Source organism: Pocillopora damicornis, chromosome 3, assembly GCF_964200805.1.
Source record: "Pocillopora damicornis chromosome 3, jaPocDami1.2, whole genome shotgun sequence".
Taxonomy (NCBI): domain Eukaryota; kingdom Metazoa; phylum Cnidaria; class Anthozoa; order Scleractinia; family Pocilloporidae; genus Pocillopora; species Pocillopora damicornis.
Window position 1 is genome coordinate 96,169 of NC_142672.1, and position 12,312 is coordinate 108,480.

At 44.3% G+C, this 12,312-nt stretch overlaps 3 protein-coding genes across 5 annotated transcripts; all 3 read left to right on the forward strand.

The window, feature by feature from the left end:
* The first annotated feature begins 611 nt into the window (after positions 1 to 611).
* On the forward strand, positions 612 to 4,509 carry LOC149047723 (uncharacterized). The gene is made up of 4 exons (XM_089199828.1): positions 612 to 1,857; positions 3,317 to 3,417; positions 3,539 to 3,753; positions 4,113 to 4,509. Exons 1-4 carry the CDS (start codon positions 777 to 779, stop codon positions 4,471 to 4,473), a joined length of 1,758 nt encoding a protein of 585 aa, XP_089055954.1. The 5' UTR covers positions 612 to 776; the 3' UTR covers positions 4,474 to 4,509.
* Positions 4,510 to 5,160: 651 nt separating this feature from the next.
* LOC149047724 (uncharacterized) lies at positions 5,161 to 6,204 on the forward strand. Its single transcript, XM_089202166.1, has 2 exons — positions 5,161 to 5,274; positions 5,453 to 6,204. Exons 1-2 carry the CDS (start codon positions 5,195 to 5,197, stop codon positions 5,955 to 5,957), a joined length of 585 nt encoding a protein of 194 aa, XP_089058292.1. The 5' UTR covers positions 5,161 to 5,194; the 3' UTR covers positions 5,958 to 6,204.
* Positions 6,205 to 7,510: 1,306 nt separating this feature from the next.
* On the forward strand, positions 7,511 to 12,091 carry LOC149047725 (PDZ domain-containing protein GIPC3-like). 3 transcript variants are annotated; one of them, XM_089202172.1, is made up of 6 exons: positions 7,511 to 7,921; positions 8,250 to 9,776; positions 10,297 to 10,357; positions 11,048 to 11,102; positions 11,442 to 11,514; positions 11,963 to 12,091. In XM_089202172.1, the coding sequence occupies exons 1-2, from the start codon at positions 7,552 to 7,554 to the stop codon at positions 8,273 to 8,275; spliced, it is 396 nt and encodes a 131-aa protein (XP_089058298.1). In that variant the 5' UTR covers positions 7,511 to 7,551; the 3' UTR covers positions 8,276 to 9,776; positions 10,297 to 10,357; positions 11,048 to 11,102; positions 11,442 to 11,514; positions 11,963 to 12,091. The 3 variants fall into 3 exon arrangements, with proteins under 3 accessions (XP_089058298.1, XP_089058297.1, XP_089058299.1); XM_089202171.1 differs by having other exon boundaries at positions 8,250 to 10,357; XM_089202173.1 differs by having other exon boundaries at positions 8,250 to 10,357; positions 11,460 to 11,514.
* Positions 12,092 to 12,312: the final 221 nt, after the last annotated feature.

Here is a 12,312-nt window from a genome sequence, read left to right on the forward strand (position 1 = left end):
TTGAGAGAAAGTATGCAAACTGATCTTTCTTGTGGCATTTGTCGGAATTTTCGATGGATTCGAGATTTAAAGGCCAAAATCGTCTCAGATCGGACCTTTCAGCGTCACCGCGCGCATATGCCAAAAGCGAGTTTGGCGTCCCTAACGCTCGCATTTTCCTTTGTCGAAGCCCAGGGCACAGGCGGGACCGATAGGTGAGTTACCGGCTCTGTAACTCCGTTTTATCAGCATTGGGCGAGAGTATGCAAACTGATCTTTCTTGTGGCATTTGTCGGAATTTTCAATGGATTCGAGATTTAAAGGCCAAAATTGTCTCAGATGCGAGTGAACACCCAGCCAGCAAATTCTTGTCGTTTTGTTGTACCGAAACTTTTGTGCTTGAACGCCGTTTGTATCGTCTGTACCGTACCCAGTTTTTGTCTTTTTGTTTGCTGTTTTTTTTTTTTTTTTTTCTTTTTTGGATTGACCCTGCTTTACTCGCAAGACGAGACATTCGCGTCAACGGTCAACTCTGGTCTGGTCTGGCTTGGTTAATGTTCAATCTCGACCCAAACACCTCGTTAACCGCCTCTCGAGATCTCACGAATTCGATTTTTAGGTGGCCGTAAGCATCAGTGATGGTAGTACCTAGACAACATCGCAAAGTCTTTTTGTTCTGTTTTAATTCGTGTTCATCTTATTTCATCTATTTTTTTTTTATTTCTTTATTTTTTTTAATTTTTTTCTTTTGAAAGTGGAATTTGGTAAGCGTGTGACTGTTGTGGAATACTGACACGATGAGCGATATCGAGGGGGGAGGTGAAGATCAAAGCTACGCTGACTGCTCGGTCGACGGCGACGACAGCCCCCGCTATCCGAGCCCGTCGGCCGAATCCATGGATAGTTGTTCTCTCGACTCTAGCGACCAGGAAGAAACTGATCCCGCCGGCGAGCCCACGCCCGCAGCAAGGCCAGAATCACCGCCACCCGTTGCAATAAACCTAGTATCGGACGACGAGGAGCGCGGAGAAGACGATGGTGGAGACGAAGCCCCACAAGAGCCTCCCGTGGCCGCCCTCTCTCCTAAGAGGGCATCCCACGCGCCGCGTCTAACAGATCTCCCGCCCGCAAACCCTAAGCAAAGGTCCAGGAAGAAGACCGCATCTCAACAACCGCCACCCGTTGCAATAAGCGCAGTAGTATCCGACGACGACGGTGACGAGCAGCTTCAACCAGGTGGTGGCGCGGAGGAAGCACCACGACAGCCTCCCGTAGCCGCCCTTTCTCCGAAGAGGGCGGCCTATCACGTGCCGCGTCTCACAGATCTCCCGCCGAAGCTGAAAAGGTCCAGGGAGAAAACCGCACGTCACCACGGTCAACACGTGCTCGCGGCAACAAGGCCGCAACTAGCGCCGCCCGTCACCACCGGCATACCCCACGCCCACGACGACCAGCAGCACGGAGACGATCGTGTGGAGGAAACCTTACCACAGCCTCCGAAGAGGGTGGCGCATCACGTGCCGCCTCTTACAGACTTCCCACCACATCTGCAAAGGTTCCCGAAGGCGGCCACATCTCATCACGGTCAACCCATGCCCGCCGCACGGCTGGAAATACCGCCACCCGTCACAACGAGCACACCCGATCGTGAGGAGAAGCCAGGGCATGATCGTGCCGAGGAAACCCCACAGCAGGTTCCCGTAGCCCCCCTTCCTCCCAAGAGGTCGGCCTACGCGCTGCGCCTCACAGATCTCCCACCAGATCTGCAATGGTTCATGCAGGAGACCAAGTCTTTTTTCACAAGGCCTCATGCGCTGGAGAGGCACGGACAGATGCTCGCCGCGAGCACGTTCGACAAAGCCTTGGAACGCATCCTGTGTGAGTATGGTGGCTCCGCATTTTACATTATTTGCTAGTTGCATCGCTCGTGGCATTTTCGGTGATGGAGCACACAAAAAAAAAAAAAACAAAACAAAACAAAAAAAAAAAGAAGAGAAAGAAAGGCAAACCAGATAAGCAAACAGAGGAATGGAACGCACTCCAATTTTCTGGTCCTCTTTTCATGTTTCTCGGCCATCTATCCTCAGGTTAATAACGTTAGATCTGCCCCACAGGGGATTCCCTGTGGGGTGCCTCAAGGTTCTATTCTTGGTCCCTTATTTTTTATCCTGTATGTTAATGATTTGAACAATGCTTCCCTGCTTGATGCAATCTTGTTTGCTGATGATACAAACTTATTTATCTCCCATAATGACCCTGTTTACCTAATTAACACATTAAATAGAGAATTAAACAAATTGTCAACCTGGTTTGCAGCAAACCGGCTCTCCTTGAATTTAGCCAAGACTAATTTTATGGTATTCAAGCCTTGGCAAAAGAAGCAATCCTTTGAATTTCAAGTTTTCATAAATGAGCAGCCTATTCTTCGTGTTTCTGAGACCATGTTTTTGGGTGTTTTATTAGATGACAATTTGACCTGGAAATCGCATATATCCTTAACAGCAAATAAATTATCCAAATCTATAGGTATTATTCATAAATCTAGGTTTTTTCTCTCTACTCACTCCCTTCGTACTTTATACAATTCTATGATCCTTCCATATTTGTATTATTGCAATTCAGCTTGGGCTGGTACCTATAAGTCAAACCTTCAAAGAATTGTAACCTTACAGAAACGTGCGTTAAGAATAGTAAGCAATTCTACATACATTGCCCATACTGGCCCTATTTTAAAGGAACTTAAACTCTTAAAATTTCATGATATCCATTCGTTTCAATTAGGTACTTTTATGTTTTCATTCGAGAACTCTACACTCCCTTCCAAATTCAATAACTTTTTTTTACTGAATAGTCAAATCCACAATTATAATACTAGGAATGCTCAGTCCTTCCGTTTGCCACTGTGCAGAACGAACACCAGGAAGTTTTCAATTTACTTTCAAGGTCCAAACTTTTATAATTCGTTAAATTCTGACATAACCAGTTCTCCCTCCTCCCCTTTTTTTAAAAGAAAGCTTAAGGAATTTCTTCTCTCTAAGTATTAGCTTCTGTAAGGCAGTAATTCTTAACTAACTTACTTAATATGTGTGTGCGTGTGTGTGTGTGTGTGTGTACGTGTGCGCGGTCAAAGTTAATTACCATAAGTCCATATTGTAATTCTAATATAAGATTAGTTATTTTAAGTGAGAAAGCCTGACTTGTTATAAGCCTCGTGGTTTCTTTCAGGTTTTCTCGCCATTTATTTTCTGTCATCAATTTTCTTCATTTTTTTTTTTTTCCATGTGTAAATGTCGTATATGGCAAATAAATATTGTATATTGTATATTGTATATTGTAGGTTATCTTGGATACGTTCAGCGAATCCGGCCCGGAGAGTCGCCTTCAGTCCAAGACTTCCATCGCGGGGATCTTATCGAAGGATACCTAGACTATCTAAAGGTGGGTATCGAGGTTGTTTTAGAACGTTGCACGTTGCAACGACAACGACAGATGATTGTAGATTATCATTTGACCTGCTAAAAGACATTTACGACACGTTGCCATCTCGTCTCTACATCAGGAGGAGAGGAACTTGAGTCCTGCGACCCTAAGCGTGCACGCGAGCAGTCTGCTGTACCCACTGAAGTATTGCTATCGGGGATTGGGGCCACAATTCGAAGGTATCCGCATTATCTCCCAGCTCAGAAGAACGGCCACTGTACTTCAGAAGCAGGGGGATCTGGAGAGGGCGACCGCAGTCGAAGATCTCAAAGCGCAAAGCAAGTGGCTGGATTGGTAAGTGTGCTAGTTAGTTAGTGTAAAACAAAACAGAAACAAAACAAAACGGAAACAAAACGGAAACAAAACGTGTCTGTCTTTTAAACATCTTGGATGATCAATCAGGAAAAGGTAAAAAATTTAAAAATAGTCAGAATCATGTTTTGTGAACGCTTGTCCTCGAGGTCTACAGTTCCTACCTGCCTGCCTGCCTGCCTGCCTGCCTGCCTGCCTGCCTGCCTGCCTGCCCTTTTGAGTAGACGACTGCATTCAGAGTTGAAATGCTTGAAAATAAATGCAAGAAGTACAGTTTCAATTTGTAGGAATGAATCGTTTCTAAAGATATTAAAGAACACTGGTCCCCGCTTTCTCTTAAGGGACCAAGTCCTCCTAGCTAGGGAAGCCCAGCGGTGCCGGTTTGAATTGGCCAAGGGCAGACAGCAACGCGCTCAGGAGGCCCGCGACCTGCTGCTTTTGTCACTGTACACCCACCTCCCGCCCAGCAGGGGCCTAGAAATCAGGACGATGGAGTTGGTCTTGGAAAGCCAACTGGAAGAACCGTTTCAGAAAGCGCACTATCGTGACAGAAACGTGGCCTTGATCAAGACAGATGGCGACGGCATCGTGCTACACCTCGGAAGGTTCAAAACCTGCAAGCAGAGCGGGCCTGAAACTATTCCCATACAGGTAATTCTTGTCACGACTGAACGACTGACACGAGCAGAGTACGGAAATTAACAAGAGTTCTGAGCACACTTTAATAACAGTCTCTCTCTCTCTCTCTCTCTCTCTCTCTCTCTCTCTCTCTCTCTCTCTCTCTCCCCGCAGGCAGACAGCCAACTCTGCAGGCTGTTCATACAGTTTGTATCAGAATTCAAAAAGGTGCTTAATCCGACGCTGTGCAGCAACTACCTGTTTCTGGTAAGTATAGGGTTCCCCGTCTTATAGCCAGCTAGCTAACGCGGGCTAAAATTGCCGGGCTCGGCAAGGCAAAATTGTCCAACTCATGCCGTCGCCGGGTGAAGTAGCACTCGCTTGAAACTAGCTAACTGGTTAGGAATTTTTGGGCCGAAGAGGACTCTTTGAAAACACTGGCCGTGGGTCACAGTCACCACAGGCCCTGGTTGTTCAAAGCTGGGTTAAGGTAACCCAGGGTTAGTGTGAAATTTGATTTCAGGTCTGAAAACTTTAAGAGAAAATTCAGTTCAAATCTTTTTGCTTGCAATTTGATCATTGCATGTTCTAAAAAGAATAGTGAAGACTTTCCCCAAAAGACTTCTGAACAAAGAAATAAAGAAAGCTGGATTAAAATTTAACCCTGGGTTAGAGCTAATCGGCCTTTGAACAACTGGGCCCACTGCTGTGCAGCAGCAGATCATTTTGACTCTGACCTATTTCATTTCAGAATTCCAAGAGTGCACCGTACTCGAGCACGTCGTTCACAACACGTTTACAGAAAATGTTCGAACTCCTGACCGGAAGCAAGGTGGCGGTATGCGGACTAAGGTCATCTTTCGTAACCTGGGCATATTCCCAGAGGTAGGTCGACATGGCTATTGAACTGCAAGTCACGTCCTTCCTTCCTTCCTTCCTTCCTTCCTTCCTTCGTTCCCCGCGAATTTTGGAATCTGTTGCTTTAAAACGCCGGCATAGCCACATCGCTGATAACCGTTTGATACGTTTTTCTTTTTGTTGTTCTCCCTCTGTCTATCTGCAGCGGATGCGACGATCAGATGAAAGACAGCCTTGCTGCTTGTCTCCGGCACTCCCGAGAGCAGGCCCAGCACACTTACGACCGACGCACGGCAAACCAGAAGAAGACCCCGGCATTAGATCTGGCCAGGCGCAAGGCCGAAGAAGAGGAGCTTGTGGCCGGGCCCATGACCAGGTCTCTCCAGCTGCCAGAGATCTCGGAGCCGGAGATCGACGTGGGCGACTTTGTGGGACTCGTGGCCGAGGGCAGCACCCTACAGAAGCCTTCGATTTTCCTGGGGCGTGTTCAAGCTTTCCTGCCGGAAGGCCAAGCCCTCCTTCTATGGTACAGGCACACCGGAGGTTCTAACTATGCCCCAGACTTGGACGGTGAGCAGTGGGTGGAGTCGAGAGAGTCGCTAGTCGCTGTGAAGGTGGCTGCTGCCAAAGGCAGTCCCTACGCCATGCGACTGCTGACCAGCGTGCGCGAGATACACAAGGCAGTCATGGGCGGGGAGCGGGGATCCTGACCTCAAAAAAAAAAAAAAAGGACAAAGCAAAAGGACAAAGAGGAGGAAAAAAAAAACAGAACGAGAACTCTAAGAAGATCCCTTTTCTTCGCTATTGTTGTTGGACTTTTGGAAGCCGCCAGAGAGATTTCTAGCTGTCAGATAAATAATAAAAAGTGTGTGAATTTGAATTTGTCTGGCTTTTGCTGTTCTGTTCGGTCCTGTCCTGTTTTCTTGCTTTCTTGTTTTCTTGTTTTCTTGTTTTGATTTTGTTTTTGTTTTTTTTGCACCCGGAATTATTTCATTTGAAGCCGTCCGTCACAAAAGCAACACACCAGACAGGCAAAAACCGACAAGAGGAGGAAACCCAAAAAGTAACTCCCGATAGATTACGAGCTCTCGACTCTCGGACTAAGAATACATTGGAGCACGACTTTTGCTTCGAACGGCCACGAATGATGATTTTTCCCCGATTCAAACTTGCCCACGCACGTCCGGGCCGATTCGGACTTGCCCGCACACGAATTAATTATTTGCCCACAGCTCGCGCGTCGAAACATGTGACGGTTCAAAGGGAACTTTGATAAATATGGATCAATGATATCGAAAGGAGGTAGACTAAATGATGAACAGTTAGAGCTAAATGTTAAGGGAACAGCCATTAAATCATATCATTCTATTCTAAGTTATTGGGTGTAAATATTGATGATAATTTACATTTTTCTGATCGCGTAAGTAACATCTGTAAAAAAAAAAAAAATTAAAAAAAAAAAAAAAAAAGGAAGCAGTCAAAGGCTGGGTGTAACTAATAGATTAAGGAAGTTAATCCCAGCCAAGGCTAAATTACAACTTTTTAAGGCTGCTATTCTGCCTTATTTAACTTACTGTGGTACTGTATGGAATTGTTGCAAAGCTAGTGATTCTAGAAAAGTAGAGAGGGTACAAGAACGTCAATCTTAAATATTTTAAATACTATCAAGATCATATTATTGTAATTATTATCATCTTATTATCTCATTATATGAAGGTTATCATCTTATTATACAGGGTAGGGTATTATAAACGTGGGGTCTACTATTTTCGGGGTAGGGTAGTTTTATATGGGAAGAGCTCTTTTATCATATTCCAATAAATTTTGAACGCATAGTTTTATATAGATCAGATGAGTTTAGTTTAGGTGTGCTTACCTAGTGGGAAACTGCTATCTTATTTGACACGTAAATAAAGCTTATGATGATTATTTATTATTATTTGATTGGCTAGTTGGCCGGCCATCTCGGCCTAGCGCCAAATGTCCCCCCCTCCCCAAGGCGCGCGCGCACGCGCACGCGCATTAGATGACTCGAGTAGCTGGCCCTGCGAGCTATAGCGACATGTTTTTTCGTCTGGCCTCCACGAAGTCGGAGGCAGTGGGAATGTGGCATCACACACCTTCCATCCCCGAGGTTTCGAAGTTGCGATGTTGCGATGTTGCGATGTGTTCAAGGTAACCCTGTGCAAAGAATGATTCGTTGGGCAAAGAGAGCACTTATTTGGAGACTCTCTAGTGGCTGTATACATTATCTGAATTGAGTTGACCTGAAAATTTACATTTCTTTCCATCAGATCTTGTCTTATGTCCACGCTAACTGCATGCGGAATGGTCACGGAAGGGTTACTCGGAGGGCAAACTGGAGCTGATGGCTTCACGTCTGCACCTGTTAAAGGAGAACGCAAAACTGTGACAGTGTCTAAAGCAGGCCCATCCTTGGGTCTTCACATAACAAATGATAGTTCGGGTTGTGCACTCATCGAAGGTATCGATCCAGGAAGCATTGCGCACGAAGCTCCCGGGATCTGCGTCGGAGATCGTATAGTAGCTATAAACGGCACGACTGTCGTCGGTACCGGGCACCGTGATGTAGCTGCTATGATAGCACGGGTTCCGGTCGGAGGGATAGTCGTCTTTGGGTTGATCGAGCCTGAGAGAGAGCAGCTCAGCTCCGGTAAGTCAGCTATCATCTATTATCTATTATGACAGAGTTACAATCTGCCATGCCATATATTCTAACTGCTGATAAGTCAAATGCTCTCACTGTAAGTGAATGGAACACTGACACGGCATCCAAAGGGACCTCGTTTGTCGTGAAAAAATACAAGATCGATCGTGGTAACAGTTCAGAAACAATAATTTGCGTTCTGGTTGCTGAATAAAGTCATGCCGATGGCACTCTGCTCTTTGTTCGAAGCCTTTGCAGACCATTTGACTTTCTCGCTGTAGTGAGAAGTAATGTGGCTCTCCGATCCTCTTTTCTTTTTTTTTTTCCCCCTCAGCCCAGACACTCACTGGTAGTTACTGAAGAGTAAGACACTGAGTCTCCAATCCAAGTGATTCTGCTATGGCCGTTGCCAGATGAAGAATTTGCAGATTTCCAGTTCCCAGTTGATTTTATATTTGACATTCGGGGTGCAGTGTCGGATGGTAGAAGTGGAAGGTTGAAATTGTTATCAGTTTTTTTGAAAACGCGTCACTTACTCCTTGACGAAAGTCCAAAGTGTTTTGTTTCACCGACACAGGTTGTCTGAATGTTGTCTGCATGAGCATGAAAATAATGCAAGTGCAATGAACCTTTTCTTTTGGGTTTGGCCACCTTGTTGAAATCTCTCGATTCTTTCTTTACGAGTGAGTATTGAGATTACTGGTTTGGCCAGCTTGTTTAAATTTTCTCAATTCTTTACAAGTGTAGATTGTAGAGGCTAGCTAGCTAGCTAGCTGCATGGGCTGCTAACTAGATGTAGAAATCTGGGAAGGTTCTTCCTTGGCCAATTCTGAGGCTTTAACCCTTTTTTGACTCCCAAGAGTGATTCACATGTAACTTCTCCCTGTAATTAATATCTAAACATTATCTGGCAGACAGGTCAGGAGAAAACTCAACCTTATCGAGTAGAAGTGGTGATCTTGATCTAACACCAAATTCTTGTCACTTATTTACAATTATGTGGCAGCCAATCAGATCTTGGGAGTCAAAGGCCGGTTAAAGCAAGAGATTTTAAGACTTTTTGTAAGAATGTCCTCAGAGTTTTGTGTGGGAACTAGTTGCTTGGGGTTGACACTTGATGTGTTGGGTTTTTTTTTTTTGCTTGCTTAGGGTTAGACAGTGCAATGCAACTTTTATATTTAACCCTTTAACTCCAACCAACACAGAAGTGAGTGACCGACACAGAGTTTCTCCTTACATCATCCACACAATATCGACCATCTAGGTGACGAGAAGAGAGAAAAATGTGGATTTTGTGGATAATTAGTGGATCTAATACTAAATTCTCCGGACTCACATGATAAGAATTGTATGGTTGGCAGTCAAAAGAATTACAAGTTTGATCTGGGAGTTAAAGGGTTAATTCATGGTTCGTTCATATCTGTTTGTTAAATAGATTCGTCCAATAATAAAAATGATGATGTATCGTGTACCTAAGTACCTCCTAGATATTGTACTGATGTCTGTATTTATTTTGCACACAACTTTTTTAAATTGGTGAGAAACAACTTTCATCTACCTACTGATTCATCGGATGATCTGCATCAGGGTTACTCTCTCTCTCTCACGGTGGGTGGCATCCAAAAAAAGAAAGAAAGAAAGACCCGAGAGGTCTCCACTTGAGTGTTTTGCATGCCAAAAGAGTCAGTGTCTTGCTGTGCCATTTCATTTCATTTCACCCTCAAACTGCCAGAGGTGATCGACATGTGACTTCTCCCGGCCCGAGGACCAAGTCATGCACATTCCTCCAGTGAAGTACAAATCCAATCCTTGCCTGGGAAAGTGGCTATATATATATATATATATATATATGTATATCAAGGTAACCACTTGTGCCTGATATGTCTGATGATTCTCACCACCTGTTTGCTGAATAATGTATGGATATTATAGGGAGTTATATAGTGTCAAACACTAACAGGAGTTCAAGGGTTAACCCTTTAGCTCCCATATCAAATTTGCACCTCTCCTCACTGTCAACCATACAATCCTTTTGATGGTAGCTACTTGGTAGAATTTAGTATGGCATCAACCAATGGTCCCCAAATTGAGATGATGTTCTGGATTCTCAGCACTCATCCTGTTGATGCTGTATTGATATCGTTAGGAGTACAAATTAGAACAGTTTTGCAATGATGATGCCCAAAACAACCCTCTACCTGTGGTAAGAGGGCAGGCTTTCCTTTCTTCATTTCCAGAATTACTGGCCAGGGGTTAAATGCATGAAATGCAATCTGAATAATAATAATAATAATAATAATAATAATAATGATGATGATATTACATGTTTCAAATCAAAAATGTCAATGCTAATTTTTGACCCCTGCTTTTCTTTCCTCTAGGCCAACCAAGGACCAAGTCCTGTACAGGCACCTGCACCTGCAAATCCACCCGGTGACTGAGGTATGAATAACAATCAATTGTTCCCAAAGTGCACCACTGAAAACAGACCATTGAAAGAAAAAACATCCTTCTACTACCTGCTGGTCTATGTCCCTCCTTGACCTCTGCACAAACAGTGCCCTGCCTTTCCCCTGGCAAGCCCCGCTGCTCGCTTTGCGACGCGCGCTAGCGCTGGTGGAGCCTGTGGCTCCGGCCTCAACAGTTTGCCCTCACCAACCGGCCAGCGGTCTAGGAACGACAGCCCCTCAAAGTTTCACCTCTGCAGCTACAACTTGTGAGCATTTCTTCCACTCTCCTGCACTGACCATTCCATCGCCTCTCTCTCTCTCTACCTCTTCTCTCCACTGCCTATTGGCATTGTTGGCAGAAATTTCATGTTTTTAGCAATCTCATTTAATAATAGTAGAAATGATAATACAATATCCAATATCCAATATCCAATATCCAATATCCAATATACAATATACAATGTGCAATATCAAGCAGACAAGTGATGAGATCAAAGAAAAATAGAAATGAAGGGAACTTAAGCTGATCCAATAGCAAATTCTCCAAGCCAACGTCACCAGAACTGTATGGCTGACAGTAAGGAGAATTACTATGGAGATCTTGGGAGGGAGTGAAAGGCTTCATTAAAAGGAGGCTGTAAATTGAATGTCAATGTGAATTTTCCTGCTTTCCTGCCTGTAGGGAAAACAAGGACCAAGTGAAGTACAAATTGAATCCTTCCCAGGGAAAAAAAAAGGTCAGTCAATTCATAAAATCAAATCCGTGAGAATAATGATTGATCACCCACTCCAAGATAATATTATTATTGTTATCTGTCAGCCATTTGAAATGACAGGGCTTGCACAGGAATGAAATTCCCTTCAAACCAGATTGCACCTGTACGTCCCTTACCACTTGAGTGTAACCCTTTAGCTCCCAGATCAAATTTGCACCTCTCCTCACTGTCAACCATACAATCCTTATGATGGTAGTTCCTTGGTAGAGTTTAGTATGGCATCAACCAATGGTCCCCAAATTGAGATGATGTTCTGGATTCTCAGCACTCACCCTGTTCATATTGTATTTATATCGTTAGGAAAAATTCTCTCTCTAGGTCATTTGCGGTAGTGAAAGGGTTATTAAGAGCTGTCACATCGCCTCGCCTGCAGGTAAATATGGTCAATGACATTACTAGATTTCTGGATTATACCATCCATTTACCCGTCTACGTAACATTTCCCCCACTGAACACACAAGAGGCTGTCGTTCCCCTGACAGGCCATGATCACCATTGCGCTACGCGCGCAGGCCTTCTGGGCACCTGGGGCTACCACCTCAACAGTCTGCCGCAGGCCTGCGACCAGCGCTATGGAAATGACAGCCATCAGAAACTTTTAACTCCATCCATCATTATCACATCAACCCTTGACATTAATTCATTCCTTCTTTGCAGCTGAATTTCATTCAGACACTTTGGATTGGTTATTATTGCTTCAAAAAGTGCAGGAATTCAGTGTGAAGCTAGCTCTGGCCTTAAGGAATTTTCATACTTTTTGCTGTGCAATTTCATGTTTCTATCAGTGTCAACAGATGAGCAAAATTCTCTCTTTTCTTCAGTTGCAGCAGCTGACATGCAAGGGCAGGAACTGTGCTGGTGTGATGTAGCTATCAAGTGCCACAAAGTTTTGACACATTTATTGGTATTGTTGTTGAAAATAAAGACTGATGCCCAAATTTATATTCAAAGGAGTGTGTGGTTTTGTCCTTTGTCTTTGTGTAGGTAATTGGATGATCTCTAGTGACATTTGACCTAAATGCCTGCAGTGATATTTCGAAATTGTTATGCGTAGTCTCACCAGCTGTTAGGCCGGTGGCATTTGAGGCAATTTTGAAATATCACCAGTGGTATTCATGCCAAACATCAGGTACAAATTATGCTGTTATTCGTCTCTACCGCTACCCGGGTT

Coding starts and splice junctions, on each gene's coding strand:
- LOC149047723 (XM_089199828.1), top strand. CDS start 777: ATGAGCGATATCGAGGGGGGAGGTGAAGATCAAAGCTACGCTGACTGC. Junction 1,858..3,316: donor AGCCTTGGAACGCATCCTGT/GTGAGTATGGTG, acceptor TGTATATTGTAG/GTTATCTTGGATACGTTCAG. Junction 3,754..4,112: donor CAAAGCAAGTGGCTGGATTG/GTAAGTGTGCTA, acceptor CTTTCTCTTAAG/GGACCAAGTCCTCCTAGCTA.
- LOC149047724 (XM_089202166.1), top strand. CDS start 5,195: ATGTTCGAACTCCTGACCGGAAGCAAGGTGGCGGTATGCGGACTAAGG. Junction 5,275..5,452: donor ACCTGGGCATATTCCCAGAG/GTAGGTCGACAT, acceptor GTCTATCTGCAG/CGGATGCGACGATCAGATGA.
- LOC149047725 (XM_089202171.1), top strand. CDS start 7,552: ATGTCCACGCTAACTGCATGCGGAATGGTCACGGAAGGGTTACTCGGA. Junction 7,922..8,249: donor GAGAGAGCAGCTCAGCTCCG/GTAAGTCAGCTA, acceptor TTTCCCCCTCAG/CCCAGACACTCACTGGTAGT.